The sequence below is a fragment of the Bactrocera dorsalis genome, chromosome 3 (assembly GCF_023373825.1).
Source record: "Bactrocera dorsalis isolate Fly_Bdor chromosome 3, ASM2337382v1, whole genome shotgun sequence".
NCBI lineage: Eukaryota > Metazoa > Arthropoda > Insecta > Diptera > Tephritidae > Bactrocera > Bactrocera dorsalis.
This window is the reverse complement of record NC_064305.1, coordinates 61,242,976-61,269,464: the sequence shown is the minus strand read 5'-3', so window position 1 is coordinate 61,269,464 and position 26,489 is coordinate 61,242,976. Positions and strand designations below refer to the sequence as shown.

Here is a 26,489-nt window from a genome sequence, read left to right as displayed (position 1 = left end):
TCAACATTCTGCGCCGGTGACGGCGACGGCGTCATCATCGTTTGTTTGTTGTTGTGGAAAGCATTTAATTGTTGCTATTGTTGTTGTGGTTGCACTGGTTTGCTGTGCCGTTCGGTTGTTATTGTTAGTGTTATTGGCGATTTTAATGCTCTCCTGGCGACTGTTGCCGCCGTGACTCATGGGTGTTGCATGTTGCTGTTATTGTTGTTGCTGTTGTTGTTGTTTCAGCTAAGCTGTACGATTTTCACATTGTTTTGAGTGCGCAAATATTTCCGCCAAGTTGTCGGTGGCATTGCGCGCATTGCTCATTGACTGTTGCATGCAACAAATGGATGTGCGTAGTGTTGCATATTACTTACTGTGTGTTTGTAAATTTCTATAACTGTGCACGGGAAATAGTTCATAATTGCATTATACATTTTATATTGATTTTTTATCACCAGAGAGTTATAGTTTCGTTGTACCTACTTATATATACCTATATATTGTATATTAGGGTGTGTAAAAGAAGAATAAGAGCTATTAACAAGCCACATACTAATAAAATGCTCCCTGGGCTAATATTTACTGTGTAGGTCAGTCGAAGGATAGAGCCATGTGTAGAAGTTCACCCAAGTGAGGAAAGTTCTCTGAGCGCCAGTCACTTGGGAGTGCCCAATCCGGTCTTAGACCAAGTATCCTCTGGGTAGCTAAAAAAAAACATCCATTTGAAAGCGTGCTAAAGAGAGAAGGCGAATCATCCGTTCCTGGGTTTTGCGCTGGGCTTGGAGCCCTCCACTCCTCCACCCAATGAAAAGAAGAAAACAGCCTCGAATGAGAGACACACCTTCTGATGACGACCACTGAAAACGTGTTAAGTATTATAATTGATGGGCATGCACCTGGAATGCCCTGAATTGGGAAGGTGCCGCTGCCCGCCCTGCTGGTTGATGTCCTCGTAAGAGTAAATGCTGATGTCACCGGCGTCCAAGATATGCGATAGACGGAACAAGGACTGCGACGAGTAGTTCCTTGTGGCATTTATGTCAGGGCCCGTATTAAGGAGGGCAAATTCAATGTGGTATTCGTGGTTGGAGAGAGACTCTGTCTCCGAGTCCTGACATTCACCACGGTGGAGGAACGTCTAGCCACAATCCGCATCAAAGCAAAGTTTTTCAGCAAATCGTTGATTTGAGCCCACGCTCCGACGGAAGAAAAGAACAATGTAACCAAAGATGTCTTCTGTGAGCGCTTTGAGCGCACCTATGACAGCTACCCCCGCCAATGCTTGGCGACTTGAACGGCAGTGTGGGCAGCGAAGGCATCTGTGGAACAAAGGTCAGTAAATTCAGGGCCATGAGCGATGAGCTGTGTTCTTGGCAGTGGTTCGATTACCGCCATCTACGAGCTCGTTCTCACCTTTTTGAATAGACGGACAAAGAGACAGTCACTTGAATATCAACTTGTCTTATCCTAATCATTTACATATATAAATAACGGTGTATTGTTTTTTGTTACCCATTATTCCAAACAGGAACTTAATTTCGTTCAGTTTACATGGCAGCTATATGCTATAGTGATCCAATATCTGCTTTTCTGATATCTCAAAAACGAAGGCAACAGTTTTGCACATATATTCAGACAGCCAGACATGGCTAAATCGACTTGGCTCAGCAAGTTATATTGTAACAAAAAAGCACCCGGAAACTTAGTTTCTATGCCAAATATGAGCGCGATCTGTTAACCAGCTGGTTTACAGCTGCTGCTTAAGTCGATACACCTCAGTAGCGCGTTGCGATTTTTCCAATGGATAAAAATATTGAACAAAAAATTTGTCTCAAACTTTGTATTTCTAACCAAATTTCGTGTGCGAAATCGTTGCGAATGTTACAGAAGGCTTTCGATGATTCAGTTTTATCAAAAACACAAACCTATGAGTGGAACAAAGTCGGTCGAGAGATCGCTGAAGACATGCCTCGTTCTGGACGACCTTCGACCTCTTCAACTGATGTAAATATTGCATAAAAAAAGAAAAAGCTATGGTGCTTGTCAGGCAAGTGTTAGAGAGGTGGCAAAAGGGCTCGGTATCTGTCGGGAGACCATTCGAATAAAAATATGGGTATGAAAGACGTTGTAACTCGACTCGTACCGCTAAAGCTGATTTTTTTTCAAAAAGAGTACCATAAGCAGTTCCCTTGGACACGATTTATCGTGCGAATTCTGATTCCGATGTGGAGCTATGAGTTTGGCAAGCAAACAAGGCAAGAATCATCTGAATGGAGAAAGAAAAACGAGCCGAAACCAAAAAAGCAACATGGCATAGGCACTCAAAAATCAAGGTGATGTTCATTATTTTTTCAATATTCGTGGTTTGGTGCATCATGAGTTTTTTCCGATAGACGGTCCATAAGGAGTTTTGTTTGGCCGTATTAAGGCGTTTGCGTAAGAACATCTGCTGAAATGGCCGGAATTGTGCACATCGCATTGAACTACGATTGTGGACGAATTCAAAGCCAATAAAACGCAGTGAGTACCATCGATCAATCACCGTATTCACCAGATTTGGCTCCTTGTGATTTTGTTAGCTTATAAGAGACCAGTTTCGAAGTATTTAGTAGGCTCCAAAAATCCACATTTTGAATTTCCATAACAAGTAAGGTCACAGAAAATATTCTTCAATTTTTAATCTCAAGTTCAGAGACCTGAGACTAGACCAATATACAATATCCGGACAAGGAATCTTTTTTCAAATGCACATTAACTTTGTGCCACAATTACACGCTTATACATACACACATACATGCATATGCATAAAGGCGCATATTAAAAAACAAATTTTGACATTTCTTTCCACAGCATTTTGCAAATAAAAATGTCACACCGCCAGCCAATTATAGCGTTTCACCTTGCAAACACATTGAACTGCCAACACAAAGGCAACTGCACACACACACAGCAATAAATACAGAAATGCATACATACATATGGCCGAGTGCGTAATTATTAAGTGAGGTATTTAATTTTTCATTTGACCGACAAATATGGCGCATGACAGCAAATAAACGAATTGAGCGAACGAAAAAATAACGCCAATAACAATAAAAACATCTGCAACTAAACTTTGAACATTTCATTAAAATGTCATTTTCAGCGACAGCAGCGGCCAGATAATTTAACCGCAATACGCAGTTGCAAACGTCAACTGCAATAACGACTACAACAAAAACAAAACAAACAAAAAAAAACAACAAACATAACAAAAAAGCAATAATAATTGGCAAAATAGAACTAGACTTTACAAGCGTGTCTGCCATTGTGGCAAGCATGTGTGGCAATAACAAAATGCGCAACATGACACAACGTGCAAAGGTGGCAATGCATGTGGAAGGGTAGGTAGGCAGGTAGGGTATCGATTCGCGCGAAATTAACTTAAACACATTGGATGTTATATAGCCGGTGGTTATTAATTTGGCATTAGTTTGGTTATAGAAATTCAATTTCAATAGAAATTTTAATTAAATTTTAGTTGATATTGGCAAATAATACCGTTGAATTCATATAACGACTTTGAGCTGATAAAATGGAGCGACCCTCAAGGACACGAAATTACGCACATGGAGCTGAGTTTAATTAATTTCATAAATTCTTTCTTCTCTTATATTTACATATACTCTCGCAACAAAGTTGCTAAGGAGAGTATTATAGTTTTGTTCACATAACGGTTGTTTGTAAGTCCTAAAACTAAAAAAGTCAGATATAGGGATATATATACCAAAGTGATCAGGGTGACGAGTAGAGTTGAAATCCGGATGTCTGTCTGCCCGTCCGTCCGTCCGTTCGTGCAAGCTGTAACTTGAGTAAAAATTGAGATATCATGATGAAACTTGGTACACGTATTTCTTGGCTCCATAAGAAGGTTAAGTTCGAAGATGGGCAAAATCGGCTCACTGCCACGCCCACAAAATGGAGGAAACCGAAAACCTATAAAGTGTCATAACTAAGCCATAAATAAAGATATTAAAGTGAAATTTGGCACAAAGGATCGCATTATTTGAACGTAATTTTTTTGGAAAAGTGAGCGTGGCCCCGCCCCCTACTAAGTTTTTGTACATATCTCAGAAACTACTATAGCTATGTCAACCAAACTCTATAGAGTCGTTTCCTTTAGGCATTTCCATATACAGTTCAAAAATGGAAGAAATCGGTTAAAATCCACACCCACCTCCCATACAAAGGTTATGTTGAAAATCACTGAAAGTGCGTTAACCGACTAACCAAAAACGTCAGAAACATAAAATTTTACGGAAGGAATGGCAGAAGGAAGCTGTACCCAGGCTTTTTTTAAAAATTGAAAATGGGCGTGGCGTCGCCCATTTATGGACCAAAAACCATAACTCAGGAACTACTCTACCGATTTCAATGAAATTCGGTATATAATATTTTTTTAACACCTCGATGACATGTACTAAATATGGGCGAAATCGGTTCACAACCATGCCTTCTTCCAATATAACGCTATTTTGAATTCCATCTGATGACTTCTCTGTATAATATGTATATACATTAGGAACCCATGATGATAACGGAATAAATCTTTACACAAATACGGTATTTGAGCTGAGGTATCCCTTGTGGAAAAATTGTCGTGATCGGACTATAACTTTTCAAGGCCCCTGATATCGAACACGAAGAACTCAGTGCCTAACCTAACCTAACATAATTTTTCACCGAAAATATCGATAAATCTCTCAGAATTTAATTCTAATTAATTTTACACCAAAATAAAAATATATGTAAATGATGGATAATGAAATCTCGATTATCACTTTATCATGCGAGAGTATTAAATTTTCGGTGACACCCGAACTTAGCCCTTCCTTACTTGTTTTCTCTTATATTTTCACTAATATTTGTTCATTTATGATTATGGTCACCTTAATTACGACCTGACGAAATCAGCTGTTGCTTTAATTGGCCTTTTTCACTGTCGCTCGCAGTTCAAAGAATTTCGTATTTTTTCAAAATGTTTATTTTTTTGTTGTATGTAGAATTATAGAAAAAAAATTCTAATAATCTTATCGTCTCTTTGGAAGGCATTGTATAATCTGAGTGTCTACTTTTGACGTAAAAAATTTGTACTCACACGTGCAGAGACGGCTCAAAATTCCGAATAATAGGAGTTTAACCGTACACAATATTTAAAATGACATTGCGATAGGCGCACTCTTGATTCGCGGGGCTACTCGAGCACTTCGTCTACTATGGTGGTGCTGGTACTGCTCAAGTACGCCATTCACTAGGAGAGAGTCGGTGAAACTGCAAATGGTTCCACTGTCGGTATCCATGTAGGTGTGAGACGGGAGACTTCAAGAGGCATCATGTAATTATCGTAATTATATACGTCTGAAGCTTCTTCATCAGCGTTTCTCCACATTGAGACGAACATTTTTGGTTTTTCAATATGTACGCTGCAAAAGTTGACCGAAAGGGACAGCAAACAACGTCATATTTTTCTCGCTCTTTTGACATTTCTCTTCAGCTATGTTTGCCATTTCATCATGGAAAGATATATGACCCAGCAACTAGTCGAAATCATTAAAGGAGTCAGTTACCTCAACTTTAAGAGCGACTTTATGCTCGGCATAATCATCCTGTCAGATCAACAATAAGGAGTCTAGTGGAAAAATTTGAATTCACAGGCACAGTACAAAATGTGCTCATACCAGTGAGGCAACGAAGTGTCCGTAGTGTCGAGAATATTCCTGCCGCTAGCGCATCAATTGAGGAAGACCCAAATCAGTCTCTCACACGTCGTTCTCAAGCGTTGGATCTCTTTGACGTCGGTGTTGCGAATTTTAAGAAAATTTCTTGGCCTACATCCTTACAAGATCAAATTGATGCAAGAACTGAAGGCTCTTGACCACCAGAATCGTCGTATGCTCGTGAATTGGGCGGAGCAACAACTCTAAAATGATCCAATTTCATCGAAAATTATCTTTAGCTATGAGGCTCTTTTCTGGCCGAATGGCTTCATCAATAACCAAAATATGAATTATTGGTCTGTCACCAATCCACACTTACTCCATGAGTCAACATGACATCCTGAAAAAGTTACGGTTTGGTGCGGTATATGGGCCGGCGGCGTCTTCTTCTGCGATGACCAAGACCGACACGTTACTGTGAATGGGAATTGCTACCACTAAATGCTAACCGAATATCACAATCGATTTATTTATATTATATTATCGATTTAAGCCTGTTGACTGTCCGAATTTCAATACAATCGACTGTGATATTGAGATCTAATGTGTACTCCTTCGTCCAGTTCGTGAATATGCCAATTGTGGATGGAGTGAGTAAGAGCTTCTTGCAGAGAACAAGGGAAAAACTAGGTAAGACAAATGTTTACTTTTGAATACATGACAACAAATCCATTGCCTGACGTCAATATCGTACCAACATCTGCGTATGAAGTGATGTAAATTCCCTCTAGCGGTTAAGGAAGTTGGGTTTCTTACTTAGTTCTTCGCTAAGCCTGCTCCGTTTGTCAGACCGTCATACGTTGGAACATTATATCAGTCAAGTGCAACACTAACGTGTTCCGGCAGGTCCACCACGGTTGAATGTAAAGTGTCATACGTGGCTCTGTGCTGCAGAAGTCAGACAGTGTTCTCGCCAAAAAAACATCAAAGTACGACCTCCGCTTCTACGGGTTCCATAAAAAAACCACCACTAAAGTTCACACCCTCACTCCCACGGTAACTGCTAGACAAACTCGACTTTTACAATTCAACTGCAACGGACTCCAGAATGAGTAAACTCGCAAGAAGTTCCGGGAACTTGGATGAGATGTTCTTATGCATCCACCTTATAGTACGATCCTAGCACTATGCTTACTAATTGCCAAAATAGAAGCCTTCTTCGAGGCACTAAATGTTTCTAAATAAAAGAAAAATATTGTGGCAAAATATCAGTTCGCAAGCTCCATTATATTCGAATTTGTAAGCTAGTTGTTTATTATGTAGATACTGGTCTAACTCTAGTTGCAAGATGGAACCTGAGTGAACCTCTGTTCATAACAAGTAATGCCGATCAACCAGCATTTCCCTAAGATTTTCTCTCAACATTTTGCTTAAAGAAAGAAAATGATTTCAACATGCCACATAAAAATCACATATACAACGTCCTAGCTAGATTAGACCATTTTCTCATCCACTTTGAGCAGAAGTATTCGGTTCCATTTTCCAAGCATTTTAAAGAGCAACCTTTCCAACTGTCACTGCCACACTTGGTTGTGCAAACAAACCGTGCAAATGTGCAGCTACTTTAAAATTGCCGCTGCCAAGCAATTGAAATGCCCCACACTCACGGACAAGGGCACCTTGAACCACAACAACAACTATTCCATGCACCTTACCGCTCTATTGTCTCCGCTCGACATTTTGCTGAGCACAATTTTCTATTCGCAAAGTGTTCATCATTAAGCAATTTCCCCGCCACACTGAAACAGTGGCTACCAAAAGTAAACAAACGATTTTCAATTTTCCCAATTGCGCAATTTTTCAACTTCCGTTACGCTCTGCTACAAACAAAACCATTTCTATTGCCACCTATGCACATATTTACTTACATACCTATGCTATATACATATGTACATATCTAGTTGCACCTTAGTCACTTCATGCTACTCCCTCAATGCAATGAAATGGCGATTCGCCATGGCCGCCACCGTGTTGTCTACTTTTTTCACGGAGCAGTGGAAAAAAGGTAATTGCTGCATCATTTTAGCGGTCGCCTGAGCCAAAAGTCGTACAGCAACAACAAGTGCAACATTTTGCCTAATTTATCGTCAGTCTTTTTTTTCAAGCCCAAGACCAAGTCCAAGTCGATCTACGGCGGAGCAATGCTCAATTACGGTGAGTGTGGTAAGTGTTGATGTTTCGAGTTAAGTTTTTTTCTCACATTTAACCTCTAGCGGTGACTGCCTAAAAGTGTTGAAACGGCCATTAAGTCCATTAAGCGCTGAGCCAAGTTGAAGGCGGCAGAGTTTTGTGGAAATTGTATGTACCTTATGTATACGTATGTTTTTTACTCTCTATGAGTAAAGATCATATATGCATAAGGGTGATCATTAAAAAATCAAAAATGAATATTTAAACTGCTGCTTTCCTTGGAAATATCCTAAAAAAATTCCCTGAAAATTTGAGCCGTTAATATTAACATTAAGGACTGGAACAAGGCGTGTAAAAATTTTCCATAGAAAATACACTACAATCGTGAGTTTTTATACTCTCGCAACAAAGTTGCTAAAGAGAGTATTATAGTTTTGTTCACATAACGGTTGTTTGTAAGTCCTAAAATTAAAGAGTCAGATATGGGGTTATATATACCAAAGTGATCAGGGTGACGAGTAGAGTTGAAATCCGGATGTCTGTCTGTCCGTCCGTCCGTCCGTCCGTCCGTGCAAGCTGTAACTTGAGTAAAAATTAAGATATCGTGATGAAACTTGGTACACGTATTTCTTGGCTCAATAAGAAGGTTAAGTTCGAAGATGGGCAAAATCGGCCTACTGCCACGCCCACAAAATGGCGGAAACCGAAAACCTATAATAACTAAGCCATAAATAAAGATATTAAAATGAAATTTTGCACAAAGGATCGCATTCGGGAGGGGCATATTTCGACGTAATTTTTTGGAAAAGTGGGTGTGGCCCCGCCCCCTACTAAGTTTTTTGTACATATCTCGAAAACTACTATAGGTATGTCAACCAAACTCTACAGAGTCGTTTCCTTCAGGCATTTCCATATACAGTTCAAAAATGGAAGAAATCGGATAATAACCACGCCCACCTCCCATACAAAGGTTATGTTGAAAATCACTAAAAGTGCGTTAACCGACTAACAAAAAACGTCAGAAACATAAAATTTTACGGAAGAAATGGCAAAAGGAAGCTGCACTCAGGCATTTTTTAAAAATTGAAAATGGGCGTGGCGTCGCCCACGTATGGACCAAAAACCATATCTCAAGAACTACTCAACCGATTTCAATGAAATTCGGTATATAATATTTTCTTAACACCCTGATGACATGTACGAAATATGGGCGAAATCGGTTCACAACCACGCCTTCTTCCAATATAACGCTATTTTGAATTCCATCTGATGCCTTCTCTGTATAATATATACATTAAGAACCAATGATGATAACGGAATAAAATTTTACACAAATACGGTATTTGAGCTGAGGTATCCCTTGTGGAAAAATTGATCGGACTATAACTTTTCAAGGTCCCTGATATCGAACGCGAAGGACTCAGTGCCTAACCTAACCTAACCTAATTTTTCACCGAAAATATCGGTAAATCTCTCAGAATTTAATTCTAATTGATTTTACAGCAAAATAAAAAAATATGTAAATGACGGATAATGAAATCTCAATTATCACTTTATCATGCGAGAGTATAAAATGTTCGGTGACACCCGAACTTAGCCCTTCCCTACTTGTTATCTTTAAATTCTTACAGATCAGAGGTATTTTCTGGCATCGCTTTGACTTTAGACGCATATTTCTCAGAATTGTTCATTCTACAAAAGTGCCCAGTGCAACAAAGTCGTAACTCTCACCGGCGAGGTAGTACGGTGCTCTACACCCGATTTTTCCACGAAATTCGCATATTTTTGTATATATCTCGTAAATGACAAGAGCTATAGAAAAAGTGTTCATATCGATCTTGTAGGAAATTTTATTTGCTACAAAAAAGGTCCGAGGTCAAAATCGCTAACATTAATACTTCTCGAGATATTGGGCTTTTTAAGCAAGGCTGCATGGAATTTTCATAGCTTTTTTACTACACCACCCTAAATACCCTATGGTAAAAGGGTATTTCCAAGGAAATTTCGTGACGAGATTGAAAAAAATTAATAGTTAAAAAAACCCCTAATATACATATGTATATGTAACATATATCTATCACATTAAGCAACAAAAAATTTAAATTTGTAGATAATAAATATTTTTAAAATTCGACAAAACTAAAAAATGTTGAAGAAATTTACCTTTATTTTTGAGCCACGACCATTTATGAAATTTTCTTTTTCAGTTTCATAGCTTCTTGAGATATTCGTGCTAGTCAAAAATCCATCAATGTTTCATTTTTCATAAGGGTAGAAATTATGGCGACGAGGCCGCGGCCCTTTTTCTCTACTCAATGAAAAATTTTTGGTTTTTTTTATTATTTAATTTTATAGACTCTTCAAATAAAAAATATGCAAATAGATATTAAAAAAAATTCAAAGCTTATTTTTTATCAATTTCCGAAAAACGCGCGAAATCCGGCCCTTAAGACTATAATATCATCTAAAATAATTTAGTGCAATCAACAGTTAAAATTATCTCAATTCACTTTTAGTCACAAATTCATTAGTCTATGTATATCCAATACTGCATCTTACATGACACGTCTCTTTTTTAGTACAAAATTTTTTTTCTTTTCTTGAATTGCCAAATTGTTTGGCTTTAGCGTAAAATGTTTTTATGAGACTTAACTTTGTTGTTGGTTTGTTCGAGTATGATATTGTCGCAATTAAATGCAATCAAAAATGCAAAATTTCGACACACCGAAAAATGCAGATGTGCGGCATAAAGCGCGCCAACTGCCAATTAAAATGGCAATAAACTAAAATGAGAGTCGTCAAAAGTTTTTATGTTTTCATTGGTTTAGTACCGGAATATTTATGTACTGTGCTGTGTAGCTTGGCAAGTCTGGCTGCGGCCAATTGACAACTGACGCCTGCTTTCGGTTTAATTAATCGAATGAATGACAAAATTTATATGTGTGTATAAGCAAATGTTTAATCAAAAAATTATACATATAAGTGATTGTAAAATCGACTGACTATCGAATAAGTTGAAAATAAATTTATGTTGACAAGAGGAATTTTGAATATATTCTTGGGGAATATACTCGAGAAGCACTACTTGCAGTCGGGTATATGGGCAAATCTTCTTCTTCTTCACTGGCGTAGACACCGCTTACGCGATTATAGACGAGTCAACAACAGCGCGCCAATCGTTTCTTCTCTTCGCAAATCACTTGTGTTATTTAAAATGTTTATTGAGAACGAAAAATCTCTGACAGACATTTTTAGCGATGATCGGATTTCGTTTTAACAAACCGAATGATTTCAGTTAAGGTGTTCTGCAAACCAAATGATTTCGAATATTTCGAAGTATTTCTATTTCACATCGTAACGGCTGTTTAAAGCAAATGACATTCTTTATGCAACTGATTTGTGAGTATTTTATTTTCCAAAAATTTAAATTTTAAATATTTTATTTATTTTTTATTTAAATATTTTATTTTTTTTCGAATATTTTATTTTCCAAAAATTTAAATTTTAAATATTTTATTTATTTTTTATTTAAATATTTTATTTTTTTTTTTAATATTTTATTTTCCAAAAATTTGAATTTTAAATATTTTATTTTTTTTTTTTTGAATATTTTATTTTCCAAAAATTTAAATTTTAAATATTTTATTTTTTTGAATATTTTATTTTCCAAAAATTTAAATTTTAAATATTTTATTTATTTTTTATTTAAATATTTTTTTTATTTTATTTTTTTGAATATTTTATTTTCCAAAAATTTAAATTTTAAATATTTTATTTAAATATTTCATTTATTTTATTTTTTTGAATATTTTATTTTCCAAAAATTTGAATTTTCCAGAACGAACATGTTTGCTGCCGCGAGAGTATTACAAAGGATTAGAAGTAGGTTCTTCATGGATAATTCGCCACCGTTTGAAGTTGATTATTTTCTCTTTTAATACTTTTATTGATTATTTTACATTTTTTGAGCTTTCAGATTGGAGTTTATACTGAAAAAATATGTCATATACATACATACATCATATATATTTTTTATACTATTATATCAGAAAGTAGAGACTTCCACAAATGTGGCCTTTGATCATTTGATCATTTTACTAAAGATTTTTTTATTTAAAATTGAAGTTTTTACAGAGCGTTTGGATCAAGGCACGATAAGTATCACGCAAATTTCGTATAAGATAAAAATTGTTCTATAAGATAAAAATAATAAGACGGTCGAGAGATCGTTGAAGACATTCCTCGTTTTGAACGACCTTCGACCTCTTCAACTGATGAAAATATTAAAAAAGTCACGGTCATGGTTCATGAAACTCATCATGAAAGTGCTAGAGAGATGGCTAGAGGGTTCGACATCTCTCGCCAGTCATTCAAATGATTTTTGTGAATATTTTGGGTATGAAACGCGTTCTTGCTCGACTCGCCTTGATAAAGTTGATTTTTTTTCAAAAAGTATACCGTAAACAAATGTCTTTGCGAATTGCGATCCCACATTCATGGAGAGCATTATAACTGCTGATGAGATTTGTAAGTTTGACATGCAAACAAGTCAACAATCATCGGAATGAAGGGAAAAAACGAGCCGAAACCAAAAAATAAAAAAAAATCGAGCCAAAGCCGCTCAAAAATCAAAGTGATGCTTATTGTTTTTTCGATATTCGTGGTTTGGTGCATCATGAATTTGTTCCGGAGGGACAGACAGTCAATAAGGAGTTTATTTGTGCGTATTGAAGCATTTGCGTGAGAACATCCGTCAAAAACTTACGGAATTGTGGAAGAACATCATATTAGAGCCACGGTTGTGACCCAATTTAAAGCAAAAAATGAAGCAATGAATACCATCGACCAATTACCGTATACACCAGTTTTGACTCAATTGTAAATTTTCATGTTCTTAAAACTGAAATTGCTGCTCCGTGGAATCCGTTATCAGTCAACCGAAGAGATAAAACAAAGTTCGCAGAAGGTCATCCCAAAAAGTGCTGATGGAAAATATTACCGAGGACTGGCGAAATCGTTGGCATATTACATCTGGAGGTAATTACTTCGAAAGCGACAAAATAAATATAAATAAATAATTAAATATTATTAACAAAATCCAGATACTTTATGTGACAATATGTTTTAAAAATAATTAATACATATTCAAATACCCAAAATATCTATTTAAAAACGAATTTAAAGCAAACCTTTTTCGCATAAAACAAATACTCGAGAAAATTGCTCGCTCTTATAACACACACAATAATTTTTAAGTGCTAAAAATCTCTACTCAACACAATCGAGGTTATAAATCATAACACATTCCTTGCATACCAACTAACACTCGCAAACACTAGAGTTAATGAGTGCTATTTGGGTCCAAATACCGTCCAAACCAACGAGAATGTTTCGCCAACTGGCAAAGCGCTGTGAAATTAACAGCAAGAAGCCGAAATACAAACACGTACTATGCATACATACTCAAATAAATACAAACACACATACATAATTTGGGCACAAAAACATTAGCTCCCCACCACGGAACCTTAACGACCGAAAAATCACAAGTCAAAAACAATTATCCACTCTCAACACCACTTTACGAGTTGCCACACCGAGGTAACCACACGCACACACATGAGCTTGACGTAGCTTTTTGTGGTCCAACGCTAATTTGGGTTTATTAGGGATAAGCCAGAAAGCCGGCAGAATGAGTCAACCAAAATGCGAATACTCTGCGGTGTCATAAAATAAATTCATAAGCACCCATAATTGTAAGCGTTTGACAGAAAACCTGAAAAGCGGCGTGAGAGTGCGCAAGTGAGGGAGGGAAATCAAGCTTGTGGAAAGTAAGTAAGTTTACAAAGTGGTTGAGTGCTAGCTACAACAACAACTAGTGATGTTTAGGGGAAGACAGCGGAAAGTTACGTAAGTCGCACTTGATAAGTGTTTGTTTAGCATAATGAGCTCAATGGAGAGAGTATGTATGTAAACAAATATACAAACGTGAGTACATAAATTATGAGTTGATAAGCATAAGTACATATGTACATATAATCATACCATATATGTATATATATGTAAAGATATATGGTTTACTTTTGAGGCGTTCAATACGCAAATGGTTGTTTATGTGAGCAAGTTGCGTGTGTTTACGTGTGTTTGCGACCCCTCACATTTATTAAACGCACTGGCAACACTCGCACGCACACACATACAAAGATATACATATAATAGCGCATATAAGAAGTAGCAGCTGCGCGTTCGCTTAACTGCGTTTTGGAGGGTGTTGCCAAACCACACACACATACACATAAAGTTATGCATACACATACATACATACAGACATATTTACCAGGGGTTGTTCGCACATTGTAATTTTGTTGTTCTACCGCTACCACAGCCGTTTGTTGTATTATTTATTGCTTAACCACTTATTGTCTGTTGTTTTTGGTATTATTGCCTTTTCTATGCACCATATATGGCGCGTATATGTATGCGTGTATGCGTGTTTGAGTGTTATGATTATTTGATGCGCGTAAACTTTTAATTAGCTGCGCTTGGGTTTGTATTAAATAGAGAATGGAGACACATACTTCACTTTCAAGTGCGACAACCACGAAAGGATGGCGCTTCGCAGCCTCAAAGTAGACTGTGTGGTAGGAGTGCCATGTACATACATATGTATATGTTAAAATGTATATAACCGCTTATACAAACTTTTTTGAGGTATAATGCCTTGTATGAGATATACATACATATGTATGTACATATGTACATATATGATATAGTAGTTCGATTTTCTTTATTTTCACAGAGTTCGTTAAATATGTAATAGAGAACAATTCTGCAAACTTACGCGCTCTTAGCTTTTAAATTAAAGGCAGGTTGCTCGAAAATAAAATATGTATATGAATAAACGGTTGCATGGGAGATACATAGTATGTATGTATGCATATGATATAATTTTCGATCAGGTCGATTTCGCGAAATAATATGTACATATATAAAATGTTAAAATGCATTCAATAGAATATTAAAATGCACTTACGTATTAAATTTTATGCGGATAGCACAAAACTGACAAAGAAATTTTTATAAGCCGGAAAATAAAAACTTCCGAAAAAATCGTTGGCCCGAAATTAATTTTAGACCAATAGTCTCTTGGGCAAAATGTTTCAGCATGATGCGTAGAAAAGGTATTACAGCTTGCACTCGAAATTAATCGGGATTATTTTCATTTTTGCATTGATAAAAAAAATTGCAACTGACGTACTAAGAGATCTGTGTTCATATTATTACATAAATTGGAAATTAACGTAACGTATCGTAAAAAAGCCGAATATCTCGAGAAGTATTAATGATAGCGATTTTGGTCTCGAACCTTTCTTATAGCAAATAAAATTTCCTACAAATTTGTCATATACATTTTTTCTATAGCTCCTATCATTTACGAGATATATACAAAAAAATGCGAAATTCTTGGAATAATCGGGTTTAAAGCCCCGTACTACCTCGCCGGTGAGAGCTATGACTTTGTTGCACTGGGCACTTTTGTAGAAGCCATAAAATACTTCCTCTTAGCTGCAGAAATTTAAAGATAAAAAATCACAGTGTATTTTCAATGGAAAATTTTTACACGCCTTGGCCCAGTTCTTAATGTTAATATTAAGGGTTAAAATTTTCAGGGAATTTTTTTAGGGTATTTCCAAGGAAATTTCGTGACGGTACTAAAACAATAATAATAATTCAATAAAAAAAAACATCTAATATACAGTTACGGCCAATAAAATAGAATCATCCATGGTATAAATTTCCGTTCTAAAAAATATGAATTTGATTTAAAATCAACTAAAATGTATTTTTATTATTTACTTCAAGTCAAGTGCCATAGGTAACAGTAAAAATATTGGAAAAAAAAAACAATTAATAAATGTTGCAAAAGCAGAGGCAGCACAAAATTTCATTATTACGGAAGCCAAAAAAATGGTATTGTAATACCTTACATTATAAAAATAAATTTTTAGAGAGAACTGATAGAAAAAATTGTTATTACTTCATATCGTTCCCTTTATCGTCTAATACAGATGCACATCTTCTAGGCTTAAACTGAATTAGGCTAGGCCAGTGTTCTGTGGAAGAGACTACCAAACTTTTAAATCTTTTCTCAGAGTTCAACCTTAGTTCGAGTTAACGGGTCCTATATTTTCCTTAACGATTTTTCATAAGTTTTCAATTGGATTCAAAACTGGTGATTGTACTGGCCAAGCCATAACGTCAATATCATGATCCCAATACCATTATTTTGCAAGATCCGAAGCATGTTCAGGTGGCTGTCTTGTTGGAATTACCAAATAGAAAGCAAATTTATTTCAGCATATGGGAGTAGGACTTTATGTAAAATTTTAACGTATTTATGGCGGTTCACGTTTTTTATATCCAAAAAATAGGTCCGATAATACACTATGAGAAACAGCTCCAATCCATTATATTGTCAGTATGAAAATGTGACAGAAAGATTGAAAATTATTTTTCGAAAAGCCGTAACAGACTAGTGGCTTTGAAAATGGAAAAAGTGAAAAAAAATTTAAGTAGGTTGAAACCCTGTGGTTCGTTTCGGCAAAATATGCAGAAAGCTCCCACCGAACGATTAAAATCATTTTTATTTCATAATAGCAGCATTCATAAAAGGAGAGAGTCTCCTCAAAGGCTGTTGTAATATTTTTATTGGGGATGTTATTTTACATGGCTGGTCCCAAACTCAGCGCGTAACACTGAGTTGGGGATGTTTCACCTTCTCACTTTAACTCGCTTCGGATGTTTTTTGGCTACAAAGAGGTTACTTGGTCTAAGACCAGGAAGTCGTGAGCTGCTTGAGCCATATGTAAAAGAATCTGTTGTAAATTTTTTCATTACCTAAAACTTTGGCATATTACCTTTTTCTATAGGAAATCGAGACAAACCCTTAAAAAACTAACCACGCGCTCCTCTTCCCTTCCCGACCTCAGATCGCCACTAAATTATTTTTCATTTAATTTTTATTATTATATCTTACGTTTTTAATGGGTTTCATTATACTATGATTTTTTTGCTTTCAAAAATTATTCACCCTGGTCTAGATAAAATTGCAATCATCCAAAATATTAAAAAATTGTATGAGCATTTTTTGAAAAATAGTAAAAAAGAAAAACAAAAACAAAAAAGAATCTTTCAGCTTTTTTTTAAGAATTAAAGGAGTGAAATTAAAAAAAAAAAAAACAGTTTGGAAATTAGGAAAATTGAATGTATTTATATACACTAGACATAAAATGAAAGTATAAATGTAACTGACAACTTCAGAGCATTCACTTACTTCCTGCATTTCCGCTTAAAAATAAATTCATAAAGCATACCATGAAGTTGCACCGTTATGTAAATAAACAGTAAAATGTGCACTTATTATTTATACAAAAAAAATTTACTCTACCGAAAGTGATTAGCTTAAACTGGTGAGGAGCCTTCTTTCAAGCTAAAACTGAATTTTACCGCAGGTTTAATCAATTTTAATTTATTAAGTGAATTTCTGTTATGGTAAATACTTTTTATGTTCTGTTCTAAGTGAAAAATACGGAAAACTGAAGAAATTCGGAACTTAATTCTAGAGGATAGAAAGAGGAGTGAAACGTATAAAAAATATATAGAAAAAATATTCCATTTCGATCGGAAGCGCTAGAAAAGTTTTTGAAAACTTTAGGAAAAGGAACTAGACGCAATACGGTGCAGGTCCGAAGCACAAAGTTTTCATACACGCTGCGCGACTTATACGAAGAAAAGTTGTTGAAAACCCTGAAATTTCACCGAGAGAGTTGGTCGAAAGTTTTAGTTGTATGTAGGTGGATGTTTCCATAAGTGCAATGCTAAGGAAACTACGCACATTTGTTTTGAAAAACTACAAGTATGTCGCAAAAAACGACCTATGCGAATAGTAAAAAAATAGAGTTTGCAAAACAATATCGAAGAATCCAATATCGAGCTAAGGAATTAAAAAAATGTAAGCGAGTGTGGTATACACCTTCTGATCGCTTAAAACCACAGTGCATGCAATCATCGGTAAAGCATGGAGGAGGTTCTCTCATGGTTTGGGGCTGTTTCTCAAAATTTGGTGTAGGTAATTTAGTTAAAATCGATGGAGGAATGTCGATTGCCTCATATATTGACTTTATTAGCAAAAACTTGACAATAAGTGCAGGAAACTGAATTTGGGGTCATTTACCTTCCAACAAGATAACGACCACAAATATAGGTACATCTCGACTGGCTACTCACTTTTTTTAAGAAAGCTTAACCGAAAAACTGAACTGTCCAGCTCAGTCACCGGAATCAAATAAAAGTGAGCATTTCTGGTCAATTTTGAATTCCAAAACGTCAAAACCAGCACAAACTTGCAATAATTTTTCTTACAGATGAAGCGTCAATGGAAAATTTGGTCCGAAGCATGCCAAATCGTCTGCATGCAGTAATTCTGAACAACGGTGGCATTTTAATTACTAAGCTTACTTTCAAACCAAAAGTTTTTTTTTTCAAAGTTTATATTTTCATTTGACCACATTTGTTTAAAAGCCCTTATTTTAAAGTAAAACGTCACCTAAAATCAAAATAACGTAAGATCACTTGTCAGAAATTTACAGGCGAAAGAAAAACGTTACTAAAACAAAATTTGAGCTTTGGTTATAAAGTGGTTATATATTGGTTATCATACACTCATATTGAAACAAAATTTTAGTTTTGGTTATAAAATGGTTATATATTGGTTGTTATATCTGACAACGGTTTTCATTTTTTTTATGATATGTTGCTTTGCATTTAGATGACGATATACTTCTTTGTACATATACATAAATCAAATAATATTATCCGAATTTTCCAAAACGCCTAAAAATTACAGGAAAACAGAAATTTAAAAAAATCTGTTTATACGAGTATACGAGTATATAAATTCCATTTTTACTTTGACATAAACATCCCCACATTGCGTTAAACACAAGTCATCGCACTTACCTGAACTGGGTCGATCGCTGTAGCGCGTGCAGTACACCCACGCCGGCCAAACGATGGGACCGCTGCCGCTCGCACCTGTGCCGCTGGATTTAACAGCGCTACCGCTGCTATTCGTCTCTTCTGCCGCCTTCGCGCCAAACTCCGCCGATGTACACTTCGCTGCCGCTGCACTTAACTCGCCGTTCGCGGGCGACTTAGCATGCTCAGAAGCAGCGCCAAAGCTGCTGCTGACCGCGGTGCTATTCGAGTCGCTGCTGTTAGTGCAGATATTGGCGAGTGTGTGTGAGAAGTTTAGCGTTGCGGACGACGCTGCTGTGGTTGTTGCTGTGGACGTCGCAGCGCTGAGATGCGTTAAATCAATTGCGGTAGAGGAACTGGCAGCGCCAGCCACAGTAGAGCCAGCAGCCGTTAAACTATTTGCCGCTTTACGCGCGCGCTGCACAGCGCTACTATTATGCGTAGTGATGCCTTTGGCAGCGCGCGCGACATTGTTGCACGCAGCCATGCAAGCAGCGCCCTCCGCCAGACGTCGGCCAAAGTCTGCTTTTAGTATATTGTCAATGCTAAATTTGAGCGCTGGTTCATTTAGATTGTTGTTGTTGTTGAGGTTATCATTGGTATGATTGGCGTGCGCGTAGGGAAAATGCGCTTGCATTTGCGCCTGCAACTGGCTCAGGCTCGAGACGGCGCTGGCGGTTGTAGGTGAGAGTTGTGTGTGCGCTGTGGTTAAAGCGCTCAATTTGTTCAGCGTATCCGTGCTATTTGGTATATTTGTTTTATTTTGCTGTTGCTGTTGCGTGGCTTGGTTGTTATTAGCCACAGCTGCGACAGCAACAGCGGCTGCGGCTGCAGCAGCGCTTAGTTGTGACATTTTTGTGATGGCCGTCAATTGGGATTGTATACCCGCGAAATTGGACATTGGCTGCGGCGCGCCCGGTATGCGCGTAAAAGCGCGTCTATCGGGCGTCAGTGTGTCTGCAACGCCTGCGCCGCGCAAAGTAAAAGCGCTAGCGCGCGCCGCCGCCATTAACTGCATCTGCTGCTTCATCAATTCCTCGGCGTACATGTGTGACTTACGCATAAATTCCGTTTGAAAACTAGCCGTATGGTTGGTGGCGCGCGGCAGCACCGGCACAGGCATGCGTAGCGCGCTGGCTACGACATACGGGTCTAGGAGCGCGCTTGGCGCTGGTTGCGCTTGCAGCGGTACATGTTGCTGTAGCGCTGAGCTCGTCCCGCTACCCACACTCTCCTCATCCAGTTGTTGCATAGTATTATCATCAGTTGAAGCACTGGAACGCGCGTCACTGCCATCCCCGCACGCTGATGCCGGTGCGTGCACGCTGCTAAAAGCCGACGGCGCGCACAATGCCATCATATTACCAACATTGCTGAGCAACAAGCGGCGCTGCTGGTTAAAATCACAAAAGCTTGGTGTTGTTTGGCAAGCAGCAGCATTGGCGCTGCCACCTTCCTGACCCACAGACAGTTCACTATCCTCACTGCAAAGACTCAATGCGTCATCTTCCTCTTCTACATCCGCCTCTGTATCCACTTCCTCTTCGCAGCGTATTGCTGCCGCATCGGCTAAGCGTGCGGCTGCGGTTTTGGCCTCCAATTCACTAATTTCGCGTATACGCATTTGCTCAACCGCGCCCTTAGCAATCCCCTCGTCATCGCCCACCACATCCATTTCATCAGCTGAATCAATCGATTCGCACATATCAACCTCGTCCAACGCGCTCGCCTCCCTGGACATTGTGGTGCTGTGACGCCTGTATTTCTCACCTGCCAAAACCGAAGCGCTTGGGCTCAAACGCGGACTTGTTACGCCATGCGCCTGCAACAGCATACAATCCGGATGCATATCGATGCGACGTCGACGCAGCGCGCACAGCTGATCGAGTATGGGTGGGCGCGTATGCGCGTGTGTCGTTAGTCCGTTCAGTGGCGACGTGCGCGGCGATAGTGAAGCTGATGAATTGACACAAATCACTGGAGACAGCGTCGGCGTCGCAGGCGTGGATAATGCGTTTTGTGTGAGTGTGGCGCGCGTGGTCGCGACCGTTGACATTGGACTGCTGACGTTTGCGTTTGCTGCAATGGCAGCTGGCACCCACTAAATTTGTTTCAGTTGCGCACATGGAACGCGGCGGTTGATGAAAAGAATTTGCACATCAAAAGTTGTTTTCAAATGAAATGCCGTCGGCAAGCAAGCATTCAGTTAAGCACAAATCTGAGTGGGCTGCCGCTTGTTACTTTCATGGAAATACTTTAAATATCACTAATACAATGCGTACACATACACGCGCGTGACTGTCGACAACAGCGCATCGATCAATAAGTCAAAACATTAAGTCCATCAAAAATCGCGCTCGTAAAATCAGCAAATCGTCACAAAATATTGATACGTTGTTGAAGAAACGCGTTGGCAATTCACAATTATTCAGCTTACATGCTTGTTCTTCTTTTCACTAACACTATTCGCTTTCCGCTAGCCACTATTCATACACTATACAAGTACCGCTTGTGTTTTTTCTTTTCTCGTTTTGCTTTTGTATTTTTTTGTTTTGCTTTATCGGTCAAATGCTATAAAAATTTCCAAGTAAAAGAGACGCGCGCGCCCGTTCAATAACTCTTCGCACTGCTACTCTGGCCGACCACGTCGTTTAACTGAGACCGGCGCCGTCGAGTATAGCCGCGCCACATGCGATCGCACATTAAACGCCTGCCAGTTAGAAGCACCCGCCCCTCGCGCCTTCACAACACAACGCAAATTTCCACTTAGACTGCACATAAGCATATAGGCGCTAGCTGCCTAAGTCTTTCGCTCGCTCACGCGCGCTTGCCAATTTCAAGTGAGCCAGCACTACTATAACGCTCTCACGCACACAATCATCGGCGCTCTCTAGAAGCATATGAAGCGCCTCACAATTTGACTGCAGCGCGCTGCCTGAAATTGTGTCCAGATCCAATGAGAAACGCTGTGTTACAGTGCCAGCGGCGCTGCGTCGCTGCTCAGTGGTCTGACAGGTTTTTTGCCTGCGCGCTGCTGTGCGAGTGAGAGCGCGTCTGTTTGCAGCACGCAGCGGCCGTTAACACAAATACATAGGCGCAATGGTAGTATATAAGCGCGCTATAGGGCAGCCAAGCTGTGCGTAAGGTGAGAGCGAGTGCGAACTAACGTTGCCAGCAGGCGCCAGTAGTATGAGCAAGCAAAATATATATTCACTGGCTAGTAAAGCTGGTATGTTTGCGCTAAAAGCGTGCGACTAGCTGCTGCTTGGTGTTTTTGTTACTATTGGCTTATGTTTGTTTTGCTTTTTTGTTGTTGTTAATAAGTTATATTTCACGCTTTTCACTTTGTTACTGCTATTCTGAGTTACTCTCTTTTAAGTACGTCAATAAATTGCTTGTTGTTGTTGTTTTTGTACATTCGCCAACATTTTGTGTATATTTTGTTGTTGTTGTCGCTTACTTGCTCCTGTTATTTTGCCGTGGCTTTTCCTGTTCTTCTTCTACCACTGCCGCTGCTGCTTATACTGTTGTTGTTATTATAATTTTTGTTTGCATTATTGCAACATACATCCGATCATATGTACATATGCACATGCATGCGTCTGCTTTTGCTTTTATCCCCGCGGCTTCCCTTACTTTTATCAATATTTTCTTTACTTTTATTGCCGCTGTTATTATTATATTTTCTTTGCTGTCATCAGTTTGCGCTTCCCATATTCTTCTTCTCCATATGAATTTCGCTGAAATTACAAATACATATTGGTTTTTGTTGTTATCAACAATGTTGCAGCGGACATCGTGCGGAAACTCGCAAACAGTCTCGTTTGTAAGAGGATTTGTGTGTATGTGTGTACCTCTCCTCATGTATATATGTATGTATGCCCTATATAGGTATGTTTTTGAATATCTTTGAGTTTGTGCATTTTGTTATTGTTGGTGCTGCTGTCATTTGAGGTTATGTTAAGTGCTTGTATATTTGTTAATTAAGTGCGCCGTCGACACTTGAGCTCATTTTCCCTACCAAAGTTAGGCAACATGTTTGCTGCTGCATATGAGCATATCCAAATATATGTATGTATATGTTTGTATGAATATCTGTCTGGCAACACATACAATGTGAATACATATATGCATACATAAATATGGATATTGAAGAGGAAGATGTGCTGTTCATTTACCTTAGGGTGATCGGCTAAAAGACTTTATAGGTAAAAAATAAATGGTTTTGCTGTCGTCAGTCGTCACGATTGACTTTATACCAAATCAGAAAAAAGCTAACTTCGGTTGCACCGAAATTATGAAATCATAAATACAAAAATTACATGCAAGAGCTTGGTTTCGAGCGGTCGTTTTGTATGTCAGCTAATTGCTATAGTAGTCCGATCAGAAGAATTTCTGCAAAAGTTATAGAGTTGCCTTCGACAATAATCTATGCTAAATTTCTTGAGGATATCTCAACACATGAAAAAGTTTTCCATACAAGAACCGGATTTTGAACGATTTGATTGTGTATCAGCTGTAGCTATCGTGGTCCAATCAAAAAAATTTCTTCGGATATTATATCTTTGATTTAAATAACAACACTGGTAGACAAAAATCCACTTGTTTTTTCTGACATGAACAGAACAGAGTGTTTATTATGTAAAAATTGCCACAAATGCAGAAAATAGCAACAAATTTCTTCTATGAGGATTTTTATTTAAAAACAAACGGCACACTGTGTTGCGGCTAGTGGAAAAGTAACTTTTCTCCGATTATTTTTTTCAGTGTTTTTAATGATGCAATTTTGTCACAGACATTCTAAGTAAACAAAAAACACATAAAGCTTATTTTTATGTTGGCCCGTTGATTTTTAATTGATTTTAGAAGTCAAATATACAAAATTTTCACGAAAAGAGGGGATTTCAGGGCTGTATTCAAAATGATCTAATTTGATTTTGGTGACAGATATTTTGATTCGGAAAAAAAATCTGCCTTCGGACAAGTATCTTCTGTAAAACAAAGGAATGTTGTTTGAGACATTTTCATATGCACCTTTTTTAGAGCGAAAACCCGACTAAAGGTCCATTTTTCCTTTTAATTTATATTAGTTAAGCAATATCTAAAAAGTCCCAGAGAGTCCCAAAACCAAACCACTACAGAAATGTTACATAATTTGTTTTCAACGAACTGTGAAAAAATCAGCTGCCCATACCTGCCCTCCTGGGAGTTATAGCGATTTTAGTATATCACTCTCAGTATTTATTCCATAGAAATAGAACGGAAATTCTCGGAATCACTTATTGAATAATTTAATCATATTGGTTTTCGGGTGACTTTCCGTCATCCCACGTCAAATTTTTATTATTTTCTGACCGGTTTCGGCTAATCGCCATCCGCTCTGGCCACAGGAGTAGATACCGAACTTATAAGAAGGTTTTCTAGTATTCTTCAAGCTATAACTTCTGGATATAAGATAGACTGCGATAAGTTCTCTAAGTACGGAAAAGAAACTGCTGGTCTCTATGTAAAGAAATATTCGTGGCATTATATGCCACCAACTGTCCACAAGGTTCTTATTCATGGAGCTGAAATAATTCGTTCATTTTTGGTCCCCATTGGGCAACTATCAGAAGAAGCATTGGAAGCAGGAAACAAGGACTTCAGAAACACAAGGCTTTACCATGCGAAGAAAACATCAAGAAAAGACAATTGTGAAGACATATTACATTATCTACTCGCCAATTCTGATGCCGCAATCACAAGTAGGAGAATACTGAAGGAGAAGAAACACCTGAAATTATCAGAGGAAGCAATGAACTTATTGGTAGATGACTGGTAATTTGCAATTTTTCTGTAGAATGCAATAAAATATGCCTGTGTTATAAAATAATATCTTCAATTTTTTTTTTTTATTCTACATCTATTCCAGCACTCCACAAAAATGAGCATAACTCTCTTAAAACTGAGGCTATTGACTTTAAACCGGTATCAAATTAAAGCTTTTATTGTCACCTTTCAAATAAGAAATAGATTTTGGTTTTATATAAAATTTCAGAGTTTTTCAACAAATATCGAAAAATCATGAAAATTTGACGTTTATAATTCTTGTTCGGACCACCCTATACTTTATTTAAAAAACTAATCATAGGGTATTTATCAGAAATAAAAGAAGAATTAAAATAAATTTTTTTTGTAAATTTTTAGAACAATTTTTTTTTTGACATTTGTTGAAAATTTGACCCAACAATTTTTTTCGGTGTAAATTTATTTTTCACTCATTCTGTGTGGGATTTCATTCTGACCAATCTGTAGAAGTTTCTCATCGATACAATTAAAATAACAGTTTAGGCAATATGATTTCCAAAAAATTCCGGTTTCGCAACACTGTGCGGCAATAGATATGTACATATATTATTGTTATATTATTTTATTAACCAAAGAGTACCTTAAAATGTTACTGTCGATGTTTTTCGGCGGAATTTTGTTTTTGGAGTATTAACAATAGTAGCATAGCTTCGCGCAAACGACGCATAACACGATAATGCATACATATGTATATGATAGAGAAAAGCCTAGTGGAAGCTTAACCCCATTTTATCCATTTTTAACATCAAGTCACATTATTACCAGAAATAACGTTGTCAAAGCTTCATTGTTGATTTTAGATATTTATTTGTAAAAAGTTTTTTTTTTCCAAAAACTGCATTGTATTTTGATTTCTATACTGTAAAGTGAAGGAATCAGATGAGATCTAAAATTTTGTTATATGGAAAGTAGACGTGGTTATATACCGATTTCACCTATTTTCACAATGCAAGATAAAGAGGCCAGGAGAATACTGTACTATTATTATGTACCGAATTTGAAATTTTGTAAGTAGTTCCTGTAGCATTTTTTAACCTCAATCAAGCGAAAGTGGGCAGCCCAGCAGAAAGTCCTCGCCTTCCTCCACACAAGTTTGTTGGCAGAAGTGGATGAAGGCTTTCATGAAGAATTTTGCACATCTCAGAAATTTCGCTATATCCAGGCATTCACATAAGTCTAATAACGAAGTAGGTTTAAGCAACTGATAATGAAAGCATTGATAATCAAACACTCTTCAACTCTCAAGGCTAGCGCACAGTCAGCGATCTCAAGGCCAGCATTGCCGGTCTGCTACCGGAGCGAATATTCACCTTTATGAAGCAGGCTGCACTTCAGAGCAGATCATCTGCTGTTACTTTAGTTGCAGCTAACTCAATAGAAAGACATTCCAGTAGTCTAGTAGCCAAAAACAAATGATGATAATGGAATGAAAAAGTACCAGTTTCATAAAAACATATATTGTCAAAGAATAATTAAAATCATTAAGTATAATTAAAAGTAATTGACATAATTAAATATTTCCTGATTATTTCAGATAGTTTTTAACCTTTTTAACCTTTTTCACCTGTATTTCCTTATTTACTGAACTGTATTTTTATTGATAATTATAACCGACTTTTTATTCGATGAAAATAAATTCAATTAATCATTGCGATTACCGAACCCAAGTAATTGTTCGTATTACTAAACGAAATCAAAACATGAAAAAAGAAAAAAAACCGTCAACTTCCACTG

At 37.4% G+C, this 26,489-nt stretch overlaps 1 protein-coding gene across 1 annotated transcript; it reads right to left on the bottom strand.

The window, feature by feature from the left end:
* LOC105222444 (uncharacterized) lies at positions 1–21,633 on the bottom strand. The gene is made up of 2 exons (XM_029548761.2): positions 18,841–21,633; positions 1–195 (listed from the first exon to the last, which is right to left on the bottom strand). Exons 1-2 carry the CDS (start codon positions 20,962–20,964, stop codon positions 1–3), a joined length of 2,319 nt encoding a protein of 772 aa, XP_029404621.2. The 5' UTR covers positions 20,965–21,633.
* Between the last annotated feature and the right edge of the window lie 4,856 nt (positions 21,634–26,489).